The 26,528-nt window shown below is 45.6% G+C and overlaps 2 protein-coding genes across 3 annotated transcripts in view; one reads left to right on the top strand and one right to left on the bottom strand.

Moving 5' to 3' along the window:
- Positions 1-26,528, bottom strand: part of CCDC103 (coiled-coil domain containing 103) — a 144,924-nt gene that overhangs the window by 68,203 nt on the left and 50,193 nt on the right. The gene's annotated exons all lie outside the window — the stretch shown is intronic.
- Positions 167-26,246, top strand: GJC1 (gap junction protein gamma 1). Of its 2 annotated transcripts, none has more exons than XM_050763115.1 (3): positions 167-393; positions 23,001-23,076; positions 24,633-26,246. In XM_050763115.1, exon 3 carries the CDS (start codon positions 24,653-24,655, stop codon positions 25,841-25,843), a length of 1,191 nt encoding a protein of 396 aa, XP_050619072.1. In that variant the 5' UTR covers positions 167-393; positions 23,001-23,076; positions 24,633-24,652; the 3' UTR covers positions 25,844-26,246. The 2 variants fall into 2 exon arrangements, with proteins under 2 accessions (XP_050619072.1, XP_050619073.1); XM_050763116.1 differs by lacking the exon at positions 167-393 and adding an exon at positions 768-972.

The raw sequence follows: 26,528 nt of genomic DNA, 5'->3' as shown, positions 1-26,528 counted from the left end.
TTATTAGCCAAAGTCTCACTCTACTTAAAGCATTTGGAGAATTTTCGGTTTCCTACTGGGCATTTTAAAACTGGGGATTCCTATGCATGAAAAATTTTCCCAAGTCCTCTGAATGGGACCCTGCTGGGATGCAAAGAGTTAAGAGGAAATAGCCTATTAGGGTCTTGCTAATCCGAGAAGTTCAGGACCTGAAAAGTATCTAGAGCACTTCTAAGAGCCCCGACTCAAACACGCTAGGGTAGCTAGATCCACCCAGGGCCCGCCAGATCCTCGAGGAATTGTAGAGCAGAACCTAGGAGGAGACATTAGCATCCCGTGCTACAATGGACCAAGGCCTCGGCGGAGCGCGCAGAAGACAACTCTGGGCCCGCTGAACCAACCCAGGATACCCAGGTAAGGCGAGAACCCACGGCGCCGTTAGCGGCCAGCTCAAACTGAGGCGCGGCTAGCAGGGGACTCTCGCCCGAAAATCAGCTTGGAGGAGAACTGCCCGGAGCGAAGTCTGCGCCCACCCGGGGTCCAAACTCCACGCGGGTGACTCACACGCGCGCCGCGCCTCCCCCGCGTCCCGGACTATCCGAGAGCACGGCGAGGACTCGACCGCGGAAAGTTGGCGCTCCCGTCGCTTCCCGCGCGTTCCGGGGCGCCCCCTCCCACTCGAGCGCCACGTGCCGCGCGCCCCCCGCTCCCGGGCCGCGGCGGGATGCCCCCGCCCCCACCGCAGCGCGCAGTGCGCAGGCGCCTTCCCGCGGGTCCCGGCGGCGGGAGCGGGAGCGGGAGGCGGCGGCGGCGGCGGCGGGAGCGGCTTCTGCCTCGGCTGGAGACTGAGGCGAAGGCGGCAGCGGCGGAGGAGGTGGAGGAGAGGCGAGGGTGAAGGCGAAGGCGATGGCGACGCTGGGCACATGAGGCCGCGGCCGGCGGGACGGGCCGAGGCCCGGCGGAGGAGGCGGCTCCGGGGGAACCCGCCGCCGGGTGAGGGGCGGCCGCAGGGCCGGCTGAGGAGAAGCGGGCCAGGGGCGGGGTCCCAGGGGGAGGCGGGAGAACTCGTGGGGAGCCCGAAGATGGGCCGAGGAGCACCTCCGGAGGTCCAGGGAAGAGCGCGGCCGGAGCGGGGGGAGGAGGGGGGCGCCGCCGAGGGGTTCCCGCCGAGTCCGGAGGGGCGTCGCCGGCCCGCGTCCTGCCACTGCCCCCGGCGCACCCTCCCTCTTTGTCCCCAAGCGCTCGGCTCCCAAATCCGGAGGGAAACGGCTCGGGGGTGTCTTGGGCCGCGGAGTTGTCGGGGGACTGTCGGGGAGCCCGGGCAGAGGCGGCGCGCACTCGGCGGCCCCCCGGCGGTGCCGACAACTACCCGGGCGGTTAGGGGCGCAGGGCGGAGCCGGGCCGCCCCTCGCCACCCGGGCGCTTGGCGGGCTGCTCTTTGTCTCCCCGACTTCGGTCCCTGAGTCTCCGGCCGCTTTCCGCATCTTCCCGCTAGAACTCCTGCCTCTCGGGGGTTAGAGGAGGGTTAGTTCGAGGGCTGGAAGCGGGAAAGCGGGGCGGAAGGACTGGGCTCATCGCCTCCTGATTAACTCGTTTTCTTTACTTAAAATGACTTTTCCCCCACTTTGTCAAACTTTAGAGAACGTGTGTGTGTGTGTGTGTGTGTGTGTGTGTGTATCCTTAAGTCTCTAGCTTCAAAATTAAGAGTAGGCGCTACCGCTGTGATTGTGGGCAGTTGTGTGGTTGTCGACTGCGTTTGGAGCTCTGAGTTGAAAAGATTTACGTGAATGTATGGTTGAGATTTTTTTTCTTTTTTTGCGATTGTCTGATACTTTTCCCTTGCGAAATGGGCGAATTTGGTTTTTCTTTTTGTTCATTGAGAACTGGTAGTAATACGGATTTCATTGTGCTCATGCTTAATTTTGTTAACATCAAGACGATGTGAAATCGAGTAAGTTTGAATAAGTTCTGGCTGAGGGTATGCCTGATAAGTCTAAATTTGTTGTATGTTTGTGTCGTGTACACGTTCAAGTGAGTATATGAAAGCGCTGTAAAAAATCAAACTACATAAATGAAAGGGATTTTAATTTCCTAATAAGCAGGAAACAGCATATCTCCAGTACATTAATATCTGTAGAAAAATGCGTTAATAATGTCATTTAGGAGTAAAATATTTCTCTCCCTAGGGAGGGTTTAGGTATTATTCAGAGTAAAAGAGTAAAAAAATTTCAACCTCAGAGGGTATGGAAAAAAAACAGAAAAATACCCTTACTTCCAGAACTCCTGATTAAAATACTGTGAGTTGTGGGTTAAGTTTACTGATCTTTTTAAAAACTTAGCATAGAGTTGTATCACTGCAGTTGCTTTGGATGTCTTAAGTACTGTGTAATGGCAGAATTAAAGAAACACGAACTCTTCTGGGTAGAAGGTAAAAAGCTCCGATAAACAGATCTTAGTTTTAAGTTTTCCCCAGATTTTTGTGCCCTGAGTGCTGTAGGCGAAGGGCGTATTGAAGAGATACATAGAAGTTATATGCAAGGTCTGTTAATATTTGTCCTGATTTGTAATGGCTTAATATTATTTACTGCTTCAACTGTTGTGCAATTTTCCAAAGCATTTCAAACATCCTTTTCAAAAGTTAGCACTTTTAACTTTTGAGGTTGTGTGACTTAAGAATTGTTTTCTACCAGGTAGCCACCACAGTTCTCTTAAAAAAGAGCAAAGGACCTGGTAATTTTCTCTCTAATCAATTCATGAAGGTAAAACTGAGTTTTAGCTTTTAATTCAAAGGACTTAAGTTAACACATCTCCAACATAACAATCTTACTTATAAGCTATTATCCTTTGTCAATTAAATGTTATTCTTTTATTTGTATAAGTCAGCCAAAGGGAAGGAATGCAGGGTTCTGTTTCTGATTAGTCCACTTCCCCCCAGGTCCAGGCTTGCCTATCAATCAGTTCAGTAACGAGGATCTTAGAATACAGGATATATAATTTAAATCCAGAGCATCATTATCTTAACAAATGAGTAGTGGTTGTTCCATGCCTAATTCAATGCAAAGTGATGAGTTCCAAAAAACTATTGCTTTATTTGCATTTCGTTCACATTTCAAAATTGGTGAGGTGTGTCCTTTTTTCTTTTTCCTTTTTCTTTCTTTCTTTTTTTTTTTTTTTTTTTAAGACAAGACGTTGTTATGTTGCCCAGGCTGTCATAGTACACTGCAGCCTCAAATTCCTGGGCTCAAATCATCCTCCTGCCTCAGCCTCCTGAGTATACCCAGCTAAGTTCTTTTTTCCCCTCCTTTCCTTTCCTGTCCTGTCCTTCTTTCCTATAGTTAAGCTTGACTAGGGGGTATGATTACTTATTTCTGAACTTACGCTTTTATTGTAGTGTAGAAATACATGTGGCTTCTGTTCAAAATATTTGATAAAAAATTAGGCAAAGAAAAAGTAGGATTTTTTTTTTTTTTTTTTTTTTTTTTTTTTGAGATGGAGTTTAGCTCTTCTTGCCCAGGCTGGAGTGCAGTGGCACTATCTTGGCTCACTGCAACCTCCACCTCCCAGGTTCAAGCGATTCTCGTGCCTCAGCCTCCCAAGTAGCTGGGTTTACAGGGATGCCCCACCACGCCCAGCTAATTTTGTATTTTTTAGTAGAAACAGGGTTTCACCATGTTGGTCAGGCTGGTCTCCAACTCTTGACCTTGGGTGATCCACCTGCCTCTGCCTCCCAAAGTGCTGGGATTACAGGCATGAGCCACCACACTCGACCAGATTATTATTTTTGTAAGACCATTACTTTGAGAATAGGTATGAGAAGATAGATTTTGGCTGGTATCATTAACCTGAAATTTAGACAGAGAAAACAGTTCTGAGCTGTTAATATCAGCTGAGTGGCAACAGTTGTTTTTCAAACATACTACTATAGCTGATGAGTTCAGCTTGTGTTGAAATAAGGACCTATTAAAATGTATTTTTAAAAATATTTTTTAAGATTTAATGCAAAAAATTTTAAGTACAAAATACTAGCTGGGCATTTGAGCATTGCTATTTTCTACAACTCCAAAGAATGAATGACCTGTTAGTACTGGCTGGCATACAGTTATACATTCTTGAATTTTACAAGTACTGTAGTTGGCTGAGAGCACTCCTTGGCAGTAAAGGTTTATCTTTCAGACCTGTGGAATATGTTGCCCAAAGAGTTTTCCTAAAACAAGGATATGATTATCTCTTTGCAGGTAGCATTTTACTTCTAAAGAAATGAAATGGGGCCAGGAGTGGTGGCTCATGCTTGTAATCCCAGCACTTTGGGAGGCCGAGGCGGGTGGATCACCTGAGGTCAGGAGTTCAAGACCAGCCTGGCCAACATGGTGTAAACCCCATCTCTACTAAAAATACAAAAAATTAGCTGGGTGTGGTGGCAGGCGTCTGTAATCCCAGCTACTCAGGAGGCTGAGGCAGGAAGATGGCTTGAACCTGGGAGGTGGAGGTTGCAGTTAGCCAAGATCGCATCACTGCATTCCAGCCTGGGTGACAGAGTGAGACTCTATCTCAAAAAAAAAAAAAAAAAAAGAGAGAGAGAGAGAAAGAAATGAAGTATTCTGGGAAATGAATTCTTCTCCAGCTCTCAGTTGAAGCTTTGTTCTTTGAGGCTATATTGCTTGTAACACCAGCACAATTTGGACAAAAGCATTCTGGTGCCCATTAAGTCATTCAACTTCTTTTTTTTTTTTTTGAGACTGAGCCTCACTCTGTCACCCAGGCTGGAGTGTAGTGGCAGGATCTTGGCTCACTGCAACCTCTGCCTCCTAGGTTCAAGCAATTCTCCTGCTTCAGCCTCGTGAGAAGCTGGGATCATAGGTGTGTGCCACCATGCCCGGCTAATTTTTGTATTTTTAGTAGATAAAGGGTTTCACCATGTTGGCTAGGCTGGTCTCGAGCTCCTGACCTCAGGTCACCGCAGCCTCTCAAAATGCTGGGTTTACAGGCGTGAACCACTGTGCCTGGCCCTTTTATTTTTTTGAGACGGAGTTTTGCTCTTGTTGCCTAGGCTGAAGTGCAGTGGCGCAATCTCGGCTCACCACAACCTCTGGCCCCTGAGTTCAAGATTCTCTTGCCTCAGCCTCCCAAGCAGCTGGGATTACAGGCATGCCCCACCATGCCCGGCTAATTTTGTATTGGTAGAGGCGGGGTTTCTCCATGTTGGTCAGGCTGGTCTCCTGACCTCAGGTGATCCACCCGCCTCCGTCTCCCGAAGTGCTGGGATTATAGGCGTGAACCACTGCGCCCAGCCCTTTTTTTTTTTTTTTTAAATAATTGAGACAGAGTCTTGTCCTGTTGCCCAAGCTAAAGTGTAGTGGTGGTCTCAAGAGATCCTTTCACCACAGCATCACGAGTAGCTGGGACCACAGGCCCACACTGCCATCATGCCCAGTTAATTAAAAAAATTTTTTTTGTAGAGACAGGGTCTTCTTGTGTTGCCCAGGCTGGTCTTGAACTTCTGGGCTCAAGCAGTCCTCTTGGCTTCTCAAATGTGGGGATTACAGACCAAGGCACCTGGGGATTACAGACCAAGGCACCTGGCTCCTTTTTTTTCCCCCCCAAAACATGTAAGCACTTGATTAAAACAAAACAAAAAAAATAGTTGGACTCTTTCTTTTCCCCTTTCTCACTATTGCACTTGACTAATTTTTTTTTTCTTTTAAGACAGAGTCTTGTTCTGTCATCCAGACTGGAGTTGCAGTGGTGCAATCTCAGCTCACTGCAACCTCCGCCTCCCGGGTTCAAGCAGTTCTCCTGCCTCAGCCTCCCAAGTAGTTGGGACTACAGGCACATGCTGCCACGCCTGGCTAATTTGACTGTTTTTTTTTTTTTTTTTTTGAGACAGAGCCTCACTCTGTCACCCAGTCTGGAGTTCAGTGGCACACATGTAATCCCAGCACTTTCAGAGGCTGAGGCTAGAGGATACCTTGAGCCCAGGAGTTTGAGACCACCCTGGGCAACATAGTGAGGGCCCTGTCTCTGCAAAAAGTAATTTGAAAATTAGCTGGATGTGGTGGCATACACCTGTGGTTTCAGCTGCTCGGGAGGATGAGGCAGGAGGGTTTTTTGAGCCCAGAAGTTGAAGGCTACAGTGAGTTGCGATCATACCATGCACTCCACCCTGGTTGACAGAGTGGGACAGTCTCTATTTGCAAAAAGAAAAGAGGCCAGGTTGTCAACCCGGGAGGCGGAGCTTGCAGTGAGCCGAGATTGCGCCACTGCACTCCAGCCTGGGCAACAGAGCGAGACTCCGTCTCAAAAAAAAAAAAAAAAAAGAAAAGAGGCCAGGCATGGCGGCTCATACCTGTAAACCCAGCACTTTGGGAGGCCAAGGCAGGCGGATCACGAGATCAGGAGTTCAAGACCATCTTGGACAACATAGTGAAACCCTGTCTCTACTAAAATACAAAAAATTAGCTGGGAGTAGTGGCGCGCGCCTGTAATCCCAACTACTCTGGAGGCTGAGGCAGGGGAATTGCTTGAACCCAGGAGGCGGAGGTTGCAGTGAGCCGAGATCGCGCCACTGCACTCCACCCTGGCGACAGAGCAAGACTCTGTCTCGAAAAAAGAAGAAAGAGCCCGGCACAGTGGCTCACACCTTGTAATCCCATCACTTTGGGAGGCCAAGGTAGGCAGGTCATGAGATGAGGAGATCGAGACCATCCTGGCTAACACTGTGAAACCCCGTCTCTACTAAAAATACGAAAAATTAGCCAGGTGTGGTGGTGCACGCTTATAGTCCCAGCTACTTGGGAGGCTGAAGCCGAAGAATCGCTTGAACCTGTGAGGCGGAGGTTGCAGTGAGCCGAGATCGTGCCACTGCACTCCAGGCTAGGCGACAGTACAAGACTCCATCTCAAAAAAAAAAAAAAAAAAAAAAAAAAAGGAAAAAGGTGCCAGGCATGGTGCCTCACACCAGTAATCACAGCACTTCAGGAGGTCAAGGCAGGAGGATTGATTGAGCCCAGGAGTTCAAGACCAACCTGGGCAATATGATGAGACCCTGTCTCTACAGAAATAAGAAATTAAAAAAAAGAAAAAAAAGAGGAAAGAGGCCAGGCACAGTGGTTCATGCCTGTAATCCCAGAACTTTGGGAAGCCGAGGCAGGGGGAATCATGAGGTCAAGAGATAGAGACCATCCTGGCCAACATGGTGAAACCCCGTGTCTACTAAAAATGCAAAAATTAGCCAGGCATGGTGGCACACACCTGTAGTCACAGCTACTCGGGAGACTGAGGCAGGAGAATCACTTGAACCCGGAGGTTGCAGTGAGCCAAGATCACACCACTGCACTCAAACCTAGTGACAGAGCAAGGCTCCATCTTAAAAAAAAAAAAAAAAAAAAAAAGGAAAGAAATGCATAGGGTTTCAGAATAAGTTTTGATGTTTTTCCTCTGTATAAATGGGATAAACTTCACACACCCCTATTCTTATCCTCTAATCTCTAAACTATATTCAACTTCCAAATAGTTACAGAGATTATTTTCATCCACATCTGTGTAGTATTTATCAGTTTTGGCTTGATTGTTATTACTTAACTAATGAGTGATAACATTCCTTTTGGGAATGTTCAGAGTAAATTAGAGCTGAACCCTATTTTTAGGAATTCCCCTTGAGTCATTCGTGGACTTGGAATTCTTTTTTTTTTTTTTTGAGACGGAGTCTTGCTCTGTCACCCAGGCTGGAGTGCAGTGGCCGGATCTCAGCTCACTGCAAGCTCCACCTTCCGGGTTTACGCCATTCTCCTGACTCAGCCTCCTGAGTAGCTGGGACTACAGGCGCCCGCCACCTCGCCCGGCTAGTTTTTTTGTATTTTTTAGTAGAGACGGGGTTTCACCGTGTTAGCCAGGATGGTCTTGATCTCCTGACCTCGTGATCCACCCGTCTCGGCCTCCCAAAGTGCTGGGATTATAGGCTTGAGCCACCACGCCCGGCCAGACTTGGAATTCTTAATTGCCCATCCAGAGTAGGTGTTTATTTGGATTCAAAATTTTCCTTCCTGAAATTATCCATTCTGTGGCTTCGGTTACCATATATATTTTGAATACTGCCACATTTTTATCTGTAACCAGACCTCTTTTTTGATCCTGGCTGCCTATTCCACATCTCCACGGAGATACTCAGAGGAGGTAATTTGAATTGCGTTGTCCAAAGTGAGCCCTTGATCTTGGCCCCACACCTAGACTTTCTTCAGTGTACTCTATTTTTATTAAGTGGCTCTATCATACAATTTACTGAAGCCGGGCTCTTTTTTTTTTTTTGAAATGGAATTTCGCTCTTGTTGCCCAGGCTGGAGTGCAATGGCATGATCTTGGTTCCGTGCAACCTCTGCCTCCTGGTTTCAGGTGATTCTCCTGCCTTAGCCTCCCGAGTAGCTGAGATTACAGGTGCCTGCCACGATGTCCAGCTAATTTTTTATATTTTTAGTAGAGATGGAGTTTCACCATGTTGGTCAGGTTGGTCTCGAACTCCTGACCTCAGGTGATTCACCCGCCTTAGCCTCCCAAAGTGCTGGGATTATTTATAGGCGTGAGCCACCACAGCCTAATTTTAGAATATTTTTATTCTGTCAATAAGAAACCTGATACCCATTAGCAGTTACTCCCTATTCCCCCCATAATGGTTGTACAATATTCCATTATGGAGGTTATACCATGAATTATATATGTTTCTTATAATAAATGCCCTGCATTTGTTTAGGGTAAATTACTAAATGTGGAATTATTGATTAAAGGATATAAGCACTTTAAAGTTCTTGATAACTATTGCAAAGATGCCTTCCAGAAAAGTTGTACCAGATGACGCCATTGGTGTATGATGGTATGGGTGTTTTTTTTTTTTTTTTGAAACAGTTTCTCTCTTGTTGCCCAGGCTGGAGTGCGATCTTGGCTCACTGCAACCTCCACCTCCCGGGTGCAAATGGTTCTCCTGCCTCAGCTTCCCGAGTGGCTGGGATTACAGGCACGCACCACCACGCCCACTAATTTTGTATTTTTAGTAGAGACAGGATTTCGCCAATGTTGGTCGGGCTGGTCCCAAACTCCTGACCTCGGGTGATCCGCCTGCCTCAGCCTCCCAAAGTGCTGGGATTACAGGCATGAGCCACCGCGCCCGGCCGATGGTATGGGTTTTTAAAAAGAAATTGTGTATCTTAAACGTAGTCATATTGGAAAATCATACATTTATTTTTGTCTTAGACATGTTCGTTTTTCTAGACTGAGGGTTGTTCAGAACAGTTGGTTTGACCTAATCTTAGGCTGTTTTGGACATATGTTCCAATATTGTCCTCTTTGCATGAAGACAGTTCCACTTAGGATATGTTGTGAATGAATATATTATCCCTATCCCAGGTTCCTCATACTTCTCCAGCTGGTTCCTGAAGGTTCTTACATTCAAATAGAATGGCTTTTTGCCAGCGAAAATTGGCACTTCAACCCACAATGGTGCCTTTTGTTTCCTCATTGGTTGATACAGCCAAGATCTCAAACTACTCTCTCCATGAGGTTTTATGATTTGATTCAACACAAATTATATTTTAGGTTTTTCAAATATTGTTCATAGCCAAGAGTTCTTTTGAAAACAAGTTGTTTTCATGTTTGTAGCACATAGATTACTATTTGCTGTTTAGCTGCCATAATGCTTTTGCTTAGAAATTGTCACTAGCTAGTTATTAAACATCTATTATCACTCATGTGGAATTAACTTCCACTTAAAACGTTCCAGTTAAACAACACTTCATTGTAAACCCTTTAATTGATTCCTTGTCTTTGCACATAAAGCAGTCGCGTTCAGGGGTATGAGTCACTAGCGCGATTCTTAGTGGATTGCTCAGCTCATGAGCTGGGATGCCTAGATTATTAATACCTACTTTGGAATTACAGTGAGTCAATATTGAAATTTTTTAGTTTAGTTCAACCACAAATTTTCTGAAATGATTGTTTGGGAAGTGCCTTTTTAAAATTTTAACATCTTGTTATATTGTTTAATTTTACTGCCAATACTTTGCTTTTTTCCTATCCCTAGAGTTTTAAGTTCCACATAATTTATCAGTTTGGTGAATTTTACTCTGAGATAGTTTTCATCAGATGTAAATGGAAGAGATTTTAGAAATCATCTAACTTGATATTTTTCATTTATTACAGAAATTAGGATATGGAAAGAACTTATTTCTGAAGTGCATGGATTACATTCTGGGATTAGAATCTCTTGCCTTCTAGTCCATTGCTTGCTTAGTTTCACAAAATTCAAGGTTAAGAATCACTTTTCACGGCCGGGCGCGGTGGCTCAAGCCTGTAATCCCAGCACTTTGGGAGGCCGAGACGGGTGGATCACGAGGTCAGGAGATCGAGACCATCCTGGCTAACCCAGTGAAACCCCGTCTCTACTAAAAAATACAAAAAACTAGCCGGGCAAGGTGGCGGGCGCCTGCAGTCCCAGCTACTCGGGAGGCTGAGGCAGGAGAATGGCGTAAACCCGGGAGGCGGAGCTTGCAGTGAGCTGAGATCTGGCCACTGCACTCCAGCCTGGGCGACAGAGCTAGACTCCATCTCAAAAAAAAAAAAAAAAAAAAAAAAGAATCACTTTTCACCCAGGCGCCGTGGCTCACGCCTGTAATCCCAGCACTTTGGGAGGCTGAGGCAGACGAATCACCTGAGGTCAGGAGTTCGAGACCAGCCTGGCCAATGTGGTGAAACCCTGTTTCTACTAAAAATACAAAAAAAATTGGCCACTGTGGAAAACAGTGTAATGTTCCTCCACCAATTAAAAATTACCATATGATGGAGCAATTCCACTTCTGGATGTTAAAACAAAAGAACTGAATGATCAGTCAGGTGTGGTGGTGCATGCCTATAATCCTGGCTACTTGGGAGGCTGAGGCAGGAGAATCACTTGAACCTGGGAGGCAGAGGTTACACTGAGCCGAGATCATGCCACTGCACTACAGCCTAGGTGACGAGGAGAGATTCTGCCTCAAAAAAAAAAAAAAAAAAAAAAAATTGAATTGAATGATTTGTTCACCCATGTTCATAACAGCATTATTCACAGTGGCCAGAGTTGTAGACAACCCAGGTGTCTGTCAACAGATGAATGGATTTAAAAAATGTGGTATGTACATACTATGGAACATTTATTCAGCCTTAAAAAGGAAGGAAATTCTTTTTATTTTATTTTTTTAATTTTTTTGAGACGGAGTCTCTCTCTGTCACCCAGGCTGGAGTGCAGTGGCGCGATCTCGGCTCACTGCAAGCTCTGCCTCCTGAGTAGCTGGGACTACAGGCGCCTGCCACCGCACCCAGCTAATTTTTTGTATTTTTAGTAGAGAGGGGGTTTCACTGTGTTAGCCAGGATGGTCTCCATCTCCTGACCTCGTGATCTGCCTGCCTCAGCCTCCCAGAGTGCTAGGATTACAGGCATGAGCCACCGCGCCCGGCCGAAGGAAGGAAATTCTGACACATGCTATAACGTAGATAAACCTTGAACACATTATGCTGAGTGAAATAAGCCAGACACAAAAAGAGAAATACATAATTCCATTTATATGAGATAATTAGGTAGTCAAAACCATAGAGAAAGTAGAATGGTGATTGCCAGGGGCTGGGAGAAGGGGAAATGGGGAGTTACTGTTTCTGGGTCTAGAGTTTCAGTTTTACAAGATGAAAAAAATTCTGGGGCCGGGCGCGGTGGCTCAAGCCTGTAACCCCAGCCCTTTGGGAGGCCGAGACGGGTGGATCACGAGGTCAGGAGATCGAGACCATCCTGGCAAACACGGTGAAACCCCGTCTCTACTAAAAAATACGAAAAAACTAGCCGGGCGAGGTGGCGGGCGCCTGTAGTCCCAGCTACTCCGGAGGCTGAGGCAGGAGAATGGCGTGAACCCGAGAGGCGGAGCTTGCAGTGAGCTGAGATCCGGCCACTGCACTCCAGCCTGGGCAACAGAGCGAGACTCCGTCTCAAAAAAAAAAGAGAAAAAAATTCTGGAGGTAGTGGTGATGGTTGATAATGCTATGAATGTATTTAATACTTCAACTGTACACTTAATAAGATAGTACATTTTATGTGTATTCTACCACAGTAAAATAGTAAAAACAGGACGCAAGTTAATGGGGGGTTTTTAGTGCTTGATTTGAAAAACTTGAGAGGTTTTATTTTTTGTTTTCTTTTTTTAAATAGAGATGGGGTCTCGCCATCTTGTCCAGGCTGGTCTTGAACTCCTGAGCTGAAGTGTTCCGCCCATCTCAGCCTCCCAAAGTGCTGGTATTACAGGCGTAAGCCATCACTCCCAGCCAGCTTCTTCCCACCCCACACCCCCAGATGGAGTTTTGCTCTTTTGCTGTATTGCCCAGGCTGGAGTGCAGTGGTATGATCTTGGCTCACTGCAACCTCCGCCTTCCGGGTTGAAGCAATTCTCCTGCCTCAGCCTCCCGAGTAGCTGGGATTACAGGCGCCTGCCACCAGGCCTGGCTAATTTTTGTATTTTTAGTAGAGACTGGATTTCACCATCTTGGCCAGGCTGGTCTTGAACTCCTGACCTCGTGATCCGCCTGCCTCAGCCTCCCAAAGTGCTGGGATTACAGATGTGAGCCACCGTGCCTGGCCTTTTTTTTTTTTTTAAACATGAGACTATTAGAGACTTTTCCAAAGATACACTTAAAAGTGAATTTTTTAATTAATAGTGGTTTTGTGATCTTCCTATTCTCAATGCCCAAATAAATTATCCTTCTTAATTAAATCATTTTTGTCAAAGATACCATTTATTCCTTCCTCCCCAGCTATGAAGAAAGCTTGTTTTATTTTGCTTTTAAACCTTCATTCCATTTTACATTTTAAGATCTTAAACTCTGAAATTTATTTATTTTCTTTCTGGTGTTTGTGCGTTCCTTTTTTTTTTTTTTTTTTGGAGACAGAGTTTCACTCTTGTTGCGCAGGCTGGAGTGCAATGGCGTGATCTTGGCTCAATACAACCACCACCTCCCAGGTTCAAGCGATTCTCCAGTCTTAGCCTCAGCCTCCTGAGTAGCTGGGATTATAGGTGCCTGCCACCACGCCCAGCTAATTTTTGTATTTTTAGTAGAGAGGGGGTTTTACTGTGGTGGCCAGGCTGGTCTCAAACTCCTGATTTCAGGTGATCCACCCACCTCGGCCTCCCAAAGTACTGGGATTACAGGCATGAGCCACTGTGCCCAGCCTTGTGCTTTTCTTTCACAGCTCTGATCCTAAAGATTGGGATTAGGGTCACATTGAACCTGTACATAATTCCATCTGTAATGTAATTCTTTTTTTTTTTTTTTTGAGATGGAGTCTCGCTCTGTCGCCCGGGCTGGAGTGCAGTGGCTGGATCTCAGCTCACTGCAAGCTCCGCCTCCTGGGTTTATGCCATTCTCCTGCCTCAGCCTCCCGGGTAGCTGGGACTACAGGCACCCGCCACCTCGCCCGGCTAGTTTTTTGTATTTTTTAGTAGAGACAGGGTTTCACCGTGTTAGCCAGGATGGTCTCGATCTCCTGACCTCGTGATCCGCCCGTCTCGGCCTCCCAAAGTGCTGGGATTACAGGCTTGAGCCACCACGCCCGGCCTGTAATGTAATTCTTTACTAGTGAGTGGTCAAGAAAGAGCCCAAACTCTAGTGCAAGACTGCCTGACTTCTAATTCTGGCTTCATTACTTAATAAGTAGATGATTTTAGGCAAATAATAAAGTTTTTTGGTTTTTGGTTTTTTTTGAGATGGAGTTTCGCTCTTGTTGCCCAGGCTGGGGTGCAATGGCACGATCTCGGCTCACTGCAACCTCTGCCTCCTGAGTTCAAGTGATTCTCCTGCCTCAGCCTCCCAAGTAGCTAGGATTACAGGCCTGCAGTATCACACCTGGCTAATTTTGCATTTTTAGTAGATAGGATTTTTCCATCTTGGTCAGGCTGGTCTTGAACTCCTGACTTCAGGTGATCCGCCCGCCTCAGCTTCCCAAAGTGCTAGGATTGCAGGAATGAACCACTGCGCCTGGTCGGCAAATTATAAAGTTTTTTTTTTTCCTTTCTTTCTGAGATGGAGTCTTGCTCTGTCATCAGGCTGGAGTGCTGTGGTGAGATCTCAGCTCACTGCAACCTCCGACTTCCTGGTTCAAGCGATTCTCCTGCCTCAGCCTCTCAAGTAGCTGGGATTACAGGCATACACCACCATGCCTGGCTAATTTTGTATTTTTAGTAGAGGCGGGTTTCTCCGTCTTGGTCAGGCTGGTCTCAAACTCCTGACTTCAGGTGATCCACACGCCTCGGCCTCCCAAAGTGCTGGGATTACAGGCGTGAGCCACTGTGCCTGGCCGGCAAATTATAAAATTTTAAACCTAATTTCCTCATCTTTAAAATGAGTTTAATATTAGAATCTACCTGCTGAAATAATTCAAATAGTGTTCATTACATTCGATCTTCAAAAATCCTATGAATTCGGCTGGGCGTGGTGGCTCACGTCTGTAATCCTAGCACTTTGGGAGGCTGAGGCAGAGGGATGAGTTGAAGTCAGGAGTTGGAGACCGGCCTGGATAACATGGTAAAACCCTATGTCTACTAAAAATAGAAAAATTACTCAGGCGTGGTGGCAAGAGGCTGTAATCCCAGCTACTTGGGAAGCTGAGGCAGGAGAATTGCTTGAACCCAGGAGGCAGAGGTTGCAGTGAGCTGAGACTTCGCCATTGCACTCCAGCCTGGGTGACAGAGCGACACTCTGTCTCAGAAAACAAAAAACAAAACTATGAATTCTGTTTTACAGAAAAATGCGGGTTTTTTTTGTTTGTTTTTTTTTTTGAGACGGAGCCTCACTCTGTCGCCCAGGCTGGAGTGCAGTGGCCGGATCTCAGCTCACTGCAAGCTCCGCCTCCCGGGTTTACGCCATTCTCCTGCCTGAGCCTCCCAAGTAGCTGGGACTACAGGCGCCTGCCACCTCGCCCAGCTAGTTTTTTGTATTTTTTTTTGAGACAGAGTCTTGCTCTGTCGTCCAGGCTGGGGTGTAGTGGCCGGATCTCAGCTCACTGCAAGCTCCGCCTCCCGGGTTTAGACCATTCTCCTGCCTCAGCCTCCCGAGTAGCTGGGACTACAGGCGCCCGCCACCTCGCCCGGCTAGTTTTTTGTATTTTTTAGTAGAGACGGGGTTTCACCGTGTTAGCCAGGATGGTCTCGATCTCCTGACCTCGTGATCCGCCCGTCTCGGCCTCCCAAAGTGCTGGGATTACAGGCTTGAGCCACCGCGCCCGGCCAGTTTTTTGTATTTTTTAATAGAAACGGGGTTTCACCGTGTTAGCCAGGATGGTCTCGATCTCCTGACCTCGTGATCCGCCCGTCTCGGCCTCCCAAAGTGCTGAGATTACAGGCTTGAGCCACCGCGCCCGGCTGGAAAAAAACGCGGTGTTAATTTGATTGTTTGGATATAACCTATAGAAAGCTCTTGAGATAAGAATTTGAGAGAGAATTACGTAATTTATTACCATGTTGATGCCAGCCCATTTTTAAAATTCTGTTTTCTAGTGTAAGACAAGGTAGATTTGTGTCAAAGTTATTAGGAAATAGACTAAAAATAGCACATTTTATTTCTAATAAATGTTATATAAGCAAACATGATTTTCTTCAGTATTTAGGTTTTCTTTGTGTGAGTGAATCCTTTTGAATTATGGGCTACCATGAATTGCAGTACTCTTTTTAAAAAATAGAAGCCACTTTAGAAAAAATCAACTTTTTAAACCTTCTAATTTTTTAAAGAATTGATACGATTCTATAAAAATAATAAAATTTGAAGGAAGTCAGTAAAATAAACTGAGATGTTTATATTAAATGTCAAATAATTAATGCCTATACTATATCAAGAGTACCTTCTGTAGACAAATAGGTAAAAGGATGGAAATAACCCACAAAGAGGTTGGATATATGAGGGGGAACGTATCCTACTGTCTTAGAAACATACAATTGACATGATTTTGAAATGCCATTTTGCATTTAGTAAAGGAGCATAATGCCAGTGCTGAAGAGGTGGAGGTGAAGTTGTTTTAAGTATACATTCATTGCCAGGCACTGTAAATTACTAGTGCCTTTTTTGAAAATCAAATGACAGTACAAAGCAAAAACCATGCAGATTTACATTGCCTGTGACCTAACAATACCACCTCCTAGAATTTATAGATACAAACTCAACTTGAGTTGACAAGGCATTTAGGATGTATTCATGAAGATATTAAGTATAAAAGTACATATAAATCAGTTGGATCCCAGCTACTTAGGAGGCTGAGGCAGGAGAATCATTTGAATCCAAGAGGTGGAGGTTGCAGTGAGCTGAGATCACGCCACTGCACTCCAACCTGGGTGATGGCGAGACCCAGTCTCAAAAAAATAATAATGAAAAATTGGGGCTTTACTAATTAGCAAAAGACATTGAGATATTTGGCCTCTACCCATCTCCACCTCTTGTGCTTCCATGTCATTTTCTATTTGTAGATGGAGTATGGAGAAATGATTTTTTATTCATAAGAGCCATTCACAGCTGACTCTCAGACTCTCAGCCCTTACACTATAACCGAGTTTGTTTTCAGAAGCAGGGAAGCCAGAGAAGACAGGTCCTGAAAAAAAAATTTTTTTTTTTTTTTCTGAGACTGAGTCTTGCTCTTTCACCCACGCTTGAGTGAAGTGACGCCATCTCGGCTCAGTGCAACCTCTTCTCCCCGGGTTCAAGTGATTATCCTGCCTCAGCCTCCAAGTAGCTGGGATTACAGGCACATGCCACCACACCCGGCTAATTTTTGTATTTTTAGTAGAGATAGGGTTTCGCCATGTTGGCCAGGTTGGTCTCAAACTCCTGACCTTAGGTGATCCACCCGCCTTGGCCTCCCAAAGTGCTAGGATTACAGGCGTGAGCCATCGCTCCCGGCCCTATGTCCTGAATTTTAGGCACCTGTTCAGGTCCCTTGTGTAGACCATTTCCTCACTTGTGCACTGATCAGTTCTGAAGACTGAGGGGCCCCTCTGCAGATCTCCAGGGTTTTTTGTGTGTGAGTGAGTGAATCCTTTTGAATTATGGGCTTCCATGAATTGCAGCATTCTTTAAAAAAATAATTTAAGAAGCCATTCAAGAAAAAAGTAGATAAAATAATGGTTCAGGGCTGGGTGCGGTGGCTCATGCCTGTAATCCCAGCACTTTGGGAGGCTGAGGTGGGTGGATCACAAGGTCAGGAGATTGAGACCATCCAGGCTAACATGGTGAGGCCACGTCTCCACTAAAAATAAAAAAATTAGCCGGGCGTGGTGGCGGGCGCCTATAGTCTCGGGAGGCTGAGGCAGGAGAATGGCGTGAACCCGGGAGGCAGAGCTTGCAGTGAGCTGAGATCATGCCACTGCACTCCAGCCTGGGAGACAGAGCAAGACTCTGTCTCAAATAATAATAATAATAATAATAATAATAATGGTTCAGGAGAAAGGAAACTTCAGCGGAGCAAGAACCAGCTTTTTTTCACAGTGAGACCACAATTGGTAGTGACATATTCTATTTAGAAATGTTAATTCCAGAACCTGCCTTCTGCTTCTTGAAATGATCTTAATTTCTCTGGTGGAGTATTGTACTCTGTAACATTGTAAGCCAATCCTTAATGCTTTGTTAATACATAGCTGCTGGGGAGAGGGCTTGCCTAGAGAATGAGTGACCCATTACAGAAATGAGGACTAATGTTTTCAAAATGTTTCCCAGACCACAGTCATCCCCCAGGAATTATTTGACATTTCACTGAGAGTAAGAATGGATAACTTGTGGCCAGGCATGGTGGCTCACGCTTGTAATCCCAGCACTTTGGGAGGCCGAGATGGGTGAATCACCTGAGGTCAGGAGTTGGAGACCAGGCTGGCCAACATGGCGAAACCTCATCTCTCCTAAAAATAACACAAATTGGTTGGGCATGGTGGTGTACACCTTTAGTCCCAGCTACTCGGGAGGCTAAGGCAGGAGAATTGCTTGAATCCGGGAGATGAAGGCTGCAGCGATCGCAGTACTGTGCTGCAGCCTGGGCGACAGAGACTCTTGTCTCAAAAAAAAAAAAAAAAAAAAAAAAGTAACTTGGAAGGAGAGGAAAGGGAAGAGTATCAAAGAAAAACTTACTGACTCGACGGGTAAAAACAGTGGTGATACTGCCATTCATTTTAGGAAGCCCATGGTTCTTTATTTTAGAAAGACAGTTGTGGCTGGGTGCAGTGACACACCTGTAATCCCAGCACTTTGGGAGGCAGAGGCGGGCGGATCTCCTGAGGGTCAGGAGTTGAAGACCAGACTGGCCAACGGGGTGAAACCCCGTCTCTGCTAAAAATACAAAAATTAGCTGGGCATGGTGGTGTGCGCCTGTAGTCCCAGCTACTCAGGAGGCTAAGACAGGAGAATTGCTTGAACCTGGGAGACAGAGCTGCAGTCAGCTGAGATCGTGGTACTGCGCTCCAGCCTAGGCAACAGAGAGAGACTCTTGTCTCAAAAAAAAAAAAAAAAAGAGAAGGAGGAAAGGAGAAGGAAGGAAGGAAGGTTAGTTGCTCATCACCCATTTTGTGAGATGTTGGAGTTAAGTTGGTAAACATATTTACACAAAAAGAAATACAAATAGTAAACAAGTGTAAGAGAAGTTTGGCTGGGCATGGTGGCTCACGCCTGTAATCCCAGCACTTTGGGAGGCTGAGGCGGGCAGAACACGAGGTCAGGAGATGGAGACCATCCTGGCTAACATGGTGAAACTCTGTCTCTATTAAAAATACCAAAAATTAGCCGGGCGTGGTTGCGCATGCCTATAGTCCCAGCTCTTCGGGAGGCTGAGGCAGGAGAATGGTGTGAACCTGGGAGGTGGAGGGTGCAGTGAGCTGAAATTGTGCCACAGAACTCCAGCCTGGGCGACAGTGAGACTCTGTCTCAATTTAAAAAAAAGAGAAAGCCAGGCATGGTGACTCAGGCCTGTAATCCCAGCACTTTGGAAGGCCAAGGCGGGCAGATCACGAGGTCAGGAGATCGAGACCAACCTGGCTAACACGGTGAAACCCCGTCTCTACTAAAAATACAAAAAATTAGCCGGGCGTGGTGGTGGGCGCCTGTAGTCCCAGCTACTCGGGAGGCTGAGGCAAGAGAATGGCATGAACCTGCGAGGTGGAGCTTGCAGTGAGCCGAGATTGTGCCACTGCACTCCAGCCTGGGCTACAGAGCCAGACTCTGTCTCAAAAAAAAATAAAGTTCATTTTTACTACTAGATCCCTTTGTAAATTAATGTTTTTTGGAAAGAGTATTCATTTAGATAAAGACTAGAAGGACATAAGGAAAACCAAAACATTTGTAAGTAGCTGTGATTATGGGGTTTTTTGTGTGTTTGTTTCTTTTAACCCATTTATGTCTGAGATTGCAATTTTTTGAATTTGAAAAAATCAGACCTTGGCAATGATCTTGAGAAGTAGGATATAAATAACTCCCACATGCTTAGCGTTCCAATAATGGAACAATAGGCATACATGGGTTTTAATGTTATGGGCGTTTTGTTTTGTTTTGTTTTGTTTTTTGAGACAGAGTCTTGCTCTGTTGTCAGGCTGGAGTGCAGTGGCGCAGTCTCGACTCACTGCAACCTCTGCCTCCCTACTTCAAGCCGTTCTCCTGCCTCAGCCTCCTGAGTAGCTGGGACTACAGGTGTGTGCCACCACACCCGGCTAATTTTTTTGTGTTTTTAGTAGAGACACGGTTTCACCATGTTGGCCAGACTGGTCTCGGTATCCTGACCTGGTGATCCATCCGCCTCAGCCTCCCAAAGTGCTGGGATTACAGGCGTGAGCCACCGCACCCAGCCGGGTTTTTTTTTTTCTTTTTTTTTGAGATGGAGTTTTGCTCTTTCCCAGGTGGAGTGCAATGGCATGATCTTGGCTCACTGCAACATCCGCCTCCCGGGTACAAGCCATTCTCCTGCCTCATTCTCCCGAGTAGCTGGGATTATGGGCACGCACCACCATGCCCGACTAATTTTGTGTTTTTAGTAGAGACAGGGTTTCACCATGTTAGCCAGGCCAGTCTCAAACTCCCGACCTCAGGTGATCCACCCGCCTCAGCCTCCCAAGGTGCTGGGATTACAGGCGTGAGCCAGCGCGCCCGGCCTATTTTTTTCCCCACAGAGTTATATTAAGAGAAAGACCGGGCACAGTGGCTCATGCTCGTAATCTTAGTACTTTGGAAGGCCGAGGCAGGCAGATCACTTGAGCCCAGGAGTTGAGAACCAGCCTGGGTAACATGGCAAAACCTCTTCTCTACAAAAAATACAAAAATTAGCCAGGCATGGTGGCATGCAACTGTGGTCTCAGGTATTTGGGAAGCTCAGGTGAGAGGATCACCTGAATCTGGGGAGGTTGAGGCTGCAGTGAGCTGAGATCGTGTCGCTGCACTCCAGCCTGGATAACAAAGAGACCTTGTCTCCAAAAAAAAAAAAAAAAAAAAAAAAGGCCAGGTTCAGTGACTCATGCCTGTAATCCCAGCACTTTGGGAGGCCGAGGCAGGCAGATTACCTGAGGTCAGGAGTTCAAAACCAGCCTGGCCAACATGGTGAAAACCCCGTCTCTGCTAAAAATACAAAAATCAGCCGGGCGTAGTGGCTCATGCCTGCGATCCCAGCACTTTGGGAGGTGGAGGTTGCAGTGAGCTCCAAGGCAGGCGGATCATGAAGTCAGGAGATCGAGACCATCCTGGCTAACACGGTGAAACCCAGTTTCTACTAAAATATACAAAAAATTTAGCCGGGTGTGGTGGCGGGCGCCTGTAGTCCCAGCTACTCGGGATGCTGAGGCGGGAGAATAGCATGAACCTGGGAGGCGGAGCTTGCAGTGAGCCAAGATCGTGCCACTGCACTCTAGCCTGGCTGACAAAGCGAGACTCTGTCTCAAAAAAAAAGATACACATTTATCTTTGTGGATGGAGATATAACAGATAAGTTCTAACTAATTGTATTTTCATAATTTTGGCTTATTGGAACAAATAGAAATTTCAGGCTTTAGGGAAAATCTGAGCCTGCAGAGAATTTGTGGATGGAATCATGGAGTTCTGTGTTGGAAACCTGGCTTAAATCACCGTTTAAAGATTTTATATTATTTACTTCTTGTTTTGAGGTTCTATAACTTGTATATTCAATGAGAAAAGAGGTGGTGAGCTCAGTTGGGAAGCAGGACTAGACATGGGAGCTATACTGGAAATTCTATTGTGTTAGAGTCTCCCTCTTTCGCCCAGGCAGGAGTGCAGTGGTATGATCATAGCTCATTGCAGTCTTGAGCTCCCAGTTTCAAGTGATCCTCCTTCCTCAGCCTTTCAAAGTGCTGAGATTACAGGTGTGAGCCATCATGCTCAGCTGGATTCTTTTGTTTGTTTTGTTTTGTTTTGAGATGGAGTTTTGCTCTTGTTGCCCAGGCTGGAAGGCAATGGTGCGATCTCAGCTCACTGCCACCTTCACCTCCCAGGTTCAAGCGATTCTCCTCCCTCAGCCTCCCAAATAGCTGGGATTACAGGCATGCACCACCACACCTGGCTGATTTTGTATTTTTAGTTAGTAGAGACAAGGTTTCTTCATGTTGGTCAGGCTGGTCTTGAACTCCCGACTTGAGGTGATCCACCCACCTCGGCTTCCCAAAGTGCTGGGATTACAGGCATGAGCCACCACGCCTGGCCTGGATTCTTCATATGTAAATCTTTTTGCTTCTTTGTTTATTTATTTTTTGAGGTTTCGCTGTCACCTAGGCTGAAGTGCAGTGGCACGATCACAACTCACTGCAACCTCTACCTCTTGGGCTCAAGTGATTCTTTCACTTGAGCCTCCCGAGTAGCTGGGACCACAGGTGTTCATCACCATGCTAATTTTGGGGGATGTTGTTGTTGTTGTTGTTTGTTGAAGACTGGGTTTCACATGTTGCCCAGGCTGGTCTCAAACTCCTGAACTCAAGTGATCCCCCCTCCTTGGCCTCCCAAAGTCCTGGGATTACAGGCCTGAGCCACTGTGCTGGGCCATGTGTGTCTGTGTGTGCTTGTGTGTGTGTGTAAGAGGGTGTTGTTCTGTCTACCAGGTTAGACTGCATTGGCCACCACTGCCACCACACCCAGCTAATTTTTTTAAAATTTGGAAAGATAGGGTCTCACTATATTGCCCAGGCTTATATGCAAATCTTTATGCAGCTTCATGCCTGCACCTTTTTTTCCCCATTGGTCCTTTGGAAATTGTTCCAGTTTTTTTTCTCTGTATCTTTAAACAACAAAACAAAGCACTCTTTTAATTTACTATAAACACATAACATTCAGGAATTGTTTTAAATTTATTTTCTCGCCTTACGGATGACATTTGGCCAGAGGTATGCAGAGTTGCCAGAGCTTGATGATGAGCATAATTCATCTTGGAAACTTTTCTGTTTTGCTGTTTAATCCAGTACAGATACAGGTGTTTTCTTTCTGTGACTTTTTGTGAGCAGTTGTATCTGTAAATCACCTCCTATGGAGACTGGTGTTCCTGTGACTGAGAGCCAGCTGTTGGGTGTTTTAGCTAAACAGCTTGCTCCTGGTTAGCTGCTTAAATCCCCCTGAGAGGCGTATTGGCTGCTTCAGGGAATACAGCAGACGGGGTGAAGGTTTTTGCAAGACCTTTAGTGACCCACTTTCAATTTGCTGCAATTCTTCTGCTTTGGCTTTTTCCTATAGGTGCCAGAGTTCATCTGCTTCATGCTTTTACTACTGACTCATCTTCCTGTTGTATATTCTTGGACTGGTGACTTAAGAATCTTTAGGTCACCTGTTACATAGTTTCTCCTGCCACCTGTATGGGGAGGAGAAAACTGGTATTCAAACTGAAGCCTGTTTCCATCTTATTCTCATTGATTTTTATGGTACATAGAAAACTTTGTTTCTTTCTGAAAATAGCATTTTAGTGATTCATTGTTTTCTGTGGCAGGAAGCTTATGACCTGCTCTTTTCTTTTTCCTTTCCAGAGGGAATCTGGAAAAATTGCAATCAAAACATCATTTCTCTAAGAAAATTTTGGGTAACAGAAGCTCTGGACAACAGGTAAAGTGTATTTAAACTTAGGTGGTGCTGACAAATCATCTGTAATCTGCAGAAGTAAACTGGGAGAGGGAGAAAGACAAGTTAAAAGTTAAGTCTACTTTGTGTTGGGGTTCTATTGGGGATTTCCCATATATTACCTCATTTAGGTGTTTTTTTACCTGGATCCTGGATGTAGATCTGGGAATCTCAGAAAGAAACTATCCTTTAAAATGCTATTTTAAGTGGATTTGCTGTTGATTGAATTTAATGTCCTCACAATTCAGTTTGGCAATCATTTTTTAATGTCTGCCATAAATAAGGTACAGAAGTATAATTTGTAGATTCTGTTATATAGTAAAGGGGTATAATATTTATTGCAAAACCATTCACTGTGGGTTTCTAAGTGAAACCAAAATCTGGTATGCTATACAGTCTAGCTAGGGAAGATCTTCCTAGTTCCCTTCGTCTTTTTAGTTCTTAATGATTGCCAGCAGTTTGTAGCTGTACCATCTTCTTAATCCCTTTTAGCACTTGTCTAAAATTTAAGTTTCCTAATAAGTCACCCCTTCACAGTGGAGTCTAGCCAAGGTGTCCCCTTCATGTTCTCCGTGGTGGTTTTTCTGTAATTGGACCGAATAACTATACCTGTGTGTTTTTTTAATCTCTATCTCACAAAATTCTGAAGGTCTCATGAAATAATAGTATGTGTAAAGAACCTGGGTATGGCCAGGCATGGTGGCTCACACCTGTAATCCCAGCACTTTGAGAGGCCAAGGCAGGAGGATCACCTGTGGTCAGGAGTTCGAGACCAGCCTGGCCAACATGGTGAAACCTCATCTCTACTAAAAATACAAAAATGGTGGTGCATGCCTGTAATCCCAGCTACTCGGAGGCTGAGGCACAAGAATCACTTGAGCACAGGAGGCAGAGGTTGCAGTGAGCCAAGATCACGCCACTGCACTGCAGCCTGGGTGAAAGAGGGAAACTGTCTCAAAAAAAAAAAAAAAAAAAAAAAGAACCGAGGTCTGAGAAATACATCTTGATAAATAGTAGCTACAAGTTTACCTTTCAAACCAGAGGAGATGTGAAAGTAATCCATACTCTCTAGGACCTTGTAGGGCCAACAGGTGTTGACTGAGGTGAATTGACCTGCCTGAAGATAGTGGAGAGTGAGATGCTATTTATTCTTTTTTTTTTTGAGATGGAGTCTTGCTCTGTTCAAGTGATTCTCCTGCCTCAGCCTCCTGAGCAGCTGGGATTACAGGCACACACCACCGTGCCCGGGTAATTTTTGTATTTTTATAGAGACGGAGTTTCACCATGTTGACCAGGCTGGTCTTTAACTCCTGACCTCAAGTAATCTGCCTGCCTTGGCCTCCCAAAGAGCTGGGATTACAGGCGTGAGCCATCGCACCCAACCGAGATGCTGTTTATTCTAACATTTGTTCCACTGTGAACCTTGAAGTTAGATTTCAAGTATTCAAAGTAGTAGTTCCTAGAGATATCATAAATTAATAATTAAATTAAGATTTAATATATTTGTTGATTTTCTTTTGGTATTTTTCCACTTTTATCAGGGCATACCAATTCAATCACCATGAGTTGGAGCTTCCTGACTCGCCTGCTAGAGGAGATTCACAACCATTCCACATTTGTGGGGAAGATCTGGCTCACTGTTCTGATTGTCTTCCGGATTGTCCTTACAGCTGTAGGAGGAGAATCCATCTATTATGATGAGCAAAGCAAATTTGTGTGCAACACAGAACAGCCGGGCTGCGAGAATGTCTGCTATGATGCGTTTGCACCCCTCTCCCATGTACGCTTCTGGGTGTTCCAGATCATCCTGGTGGCAACTCCCTCTGTGATGTACCTGGGTTATGCTATCCACAAGATTGCCAAAATGGAGCACGGTGAAGCAGACAAGAAGGCGGCTCGGAGCAAGCCCTATGCAATGCGCTGGAAACAACACCGGGCTCTGGAAGAAACAGAGGAGGATAACGAAGAGGATCCTATGATGTATCCAGAGATGGAGTTAGAAAGTGATAAAGAAAATAAAGAACAGAGCCAACCCAAACCTAAGCATGATGGCCGACGACGGATTCGGGAAGATGGGCTCATGAAAATCTATGTGCTGCAGTTGCTGGCAAGGACCGTGTTTGAGGTGGGTTTTCTGATAGGGCAGTATTTTCTATATGGCTTCCAAGTCCACCCGTTTTATGTGTGCAGCAGACTTCCTTGCCCTCATAAGATAGACTGCTTTATTTCTAGACCCACTGAAAAGACCATCTTCCTTCTGATAATGTATGGTGTTACAGGCCTTTGCCTCTTGCTTAACATTTGGGAGATGCTTCATTTAGGGTTTGGGACCATTCGAGACTCACTAAACAGTAAAAGGAGGGAACTTGAGGATCCGGGTGCTTATAATTATCCTTTCACTTGGAATACACCATCTGCTCCCCCTGGCTATAACATTGCTGTCAAACCAGATCAAATCCAGTACACCGAACTATCCAATGCTAAGATCGCCTACAAGCAAAACAAGGCCAACACAGCCCAGGAACAGCAGTATGGCAGCCATGAAGAGAACCTCCCAGCTGACCTGGAGGCTCTGCAGCGGGAGATCAGGATGGCTCAGGAACGCTTGGATCTGGCAATTCAGGCCTACAGTCACCAAAACAACCCTCATGGCCCCCGGGAGAAGAAGGCCAAAGTGGGGTCCAAAGCTGGGTCCAACAAAAGCACTGCCAGTAGCAAATCGGGGGATGGGAAGACCTCCGTCTGGATTTAATCCTGGCGGGCTTAAAACCTGTGCTTTTCATAGTTTATGGTAAGCAGCAGCTCACTGAATAATGACTTCCATTGAGTAAACATTTGGCTCTGGTTATCTTCAGGGATGCTGTTGGCTCATGATCCAAGCTCAGGGGACTCTGGAGGCGGGGCTGGGCTGAGGGGGAGAAACGGAAACACAGTATTCCTGGGCACATGTTCTTAGCAATAATACAGTTGCAGAACTTTACATTTGTGTCTTCCAGATCTGGAGAAGAACAGGCATATTTAAATCATTCTTGTTGAACAGTTTTTGTATGTACAGTATTATGGTACTTTTTTTTTAGTATGAGAACTTTTTTTGTATTTGTACATTGAACTGCTGTAGTTATACTTTTATATTAAAGGGGGAAAAGTCCTTATAAGTAATGCCTATTAGGCTAGTGCTATTACTTTGTTCAGCAAATTCTACCCTGGCTTTAGAGTTTTTAATAGATGCTACACCTAATAAAAGTGCCTCTCATATTGCAGGAATGATTTCAGATGTGTAAGGAGACTGAAGAGGAGATACCAGTTTTTAGTCTTGGAAAGCGAGTTCACAGTATAAGGAGGTTGAGATCTTTCTTTTACATGAGAAATCTTTGAATCTCATTCATGCAATCAGAGTTGTAGCCAGTTTTTGAAAACCTTATTTTCAAAGGAAATAA

The sequence above is a fragment of the Macaca thibetana genome, chromosome 16, assembly GCF_024542745.1.
Source record: "Macaca thibetana thibetana isolate TM-01 chromosome 16, ASM2454274v1, whole genome shotgun sequence".
Classification (NCBI taxonomy): Eukaryota; Metazoa; Chordata; class Mammalia; order Primates; family Cercopithecidae; genus Macaca; species Macaca thibetana.
Note: the sequence above shows the minus strand (reverse complement) of the source record. Positions and strands in the feature narration are given on the sequence as shown.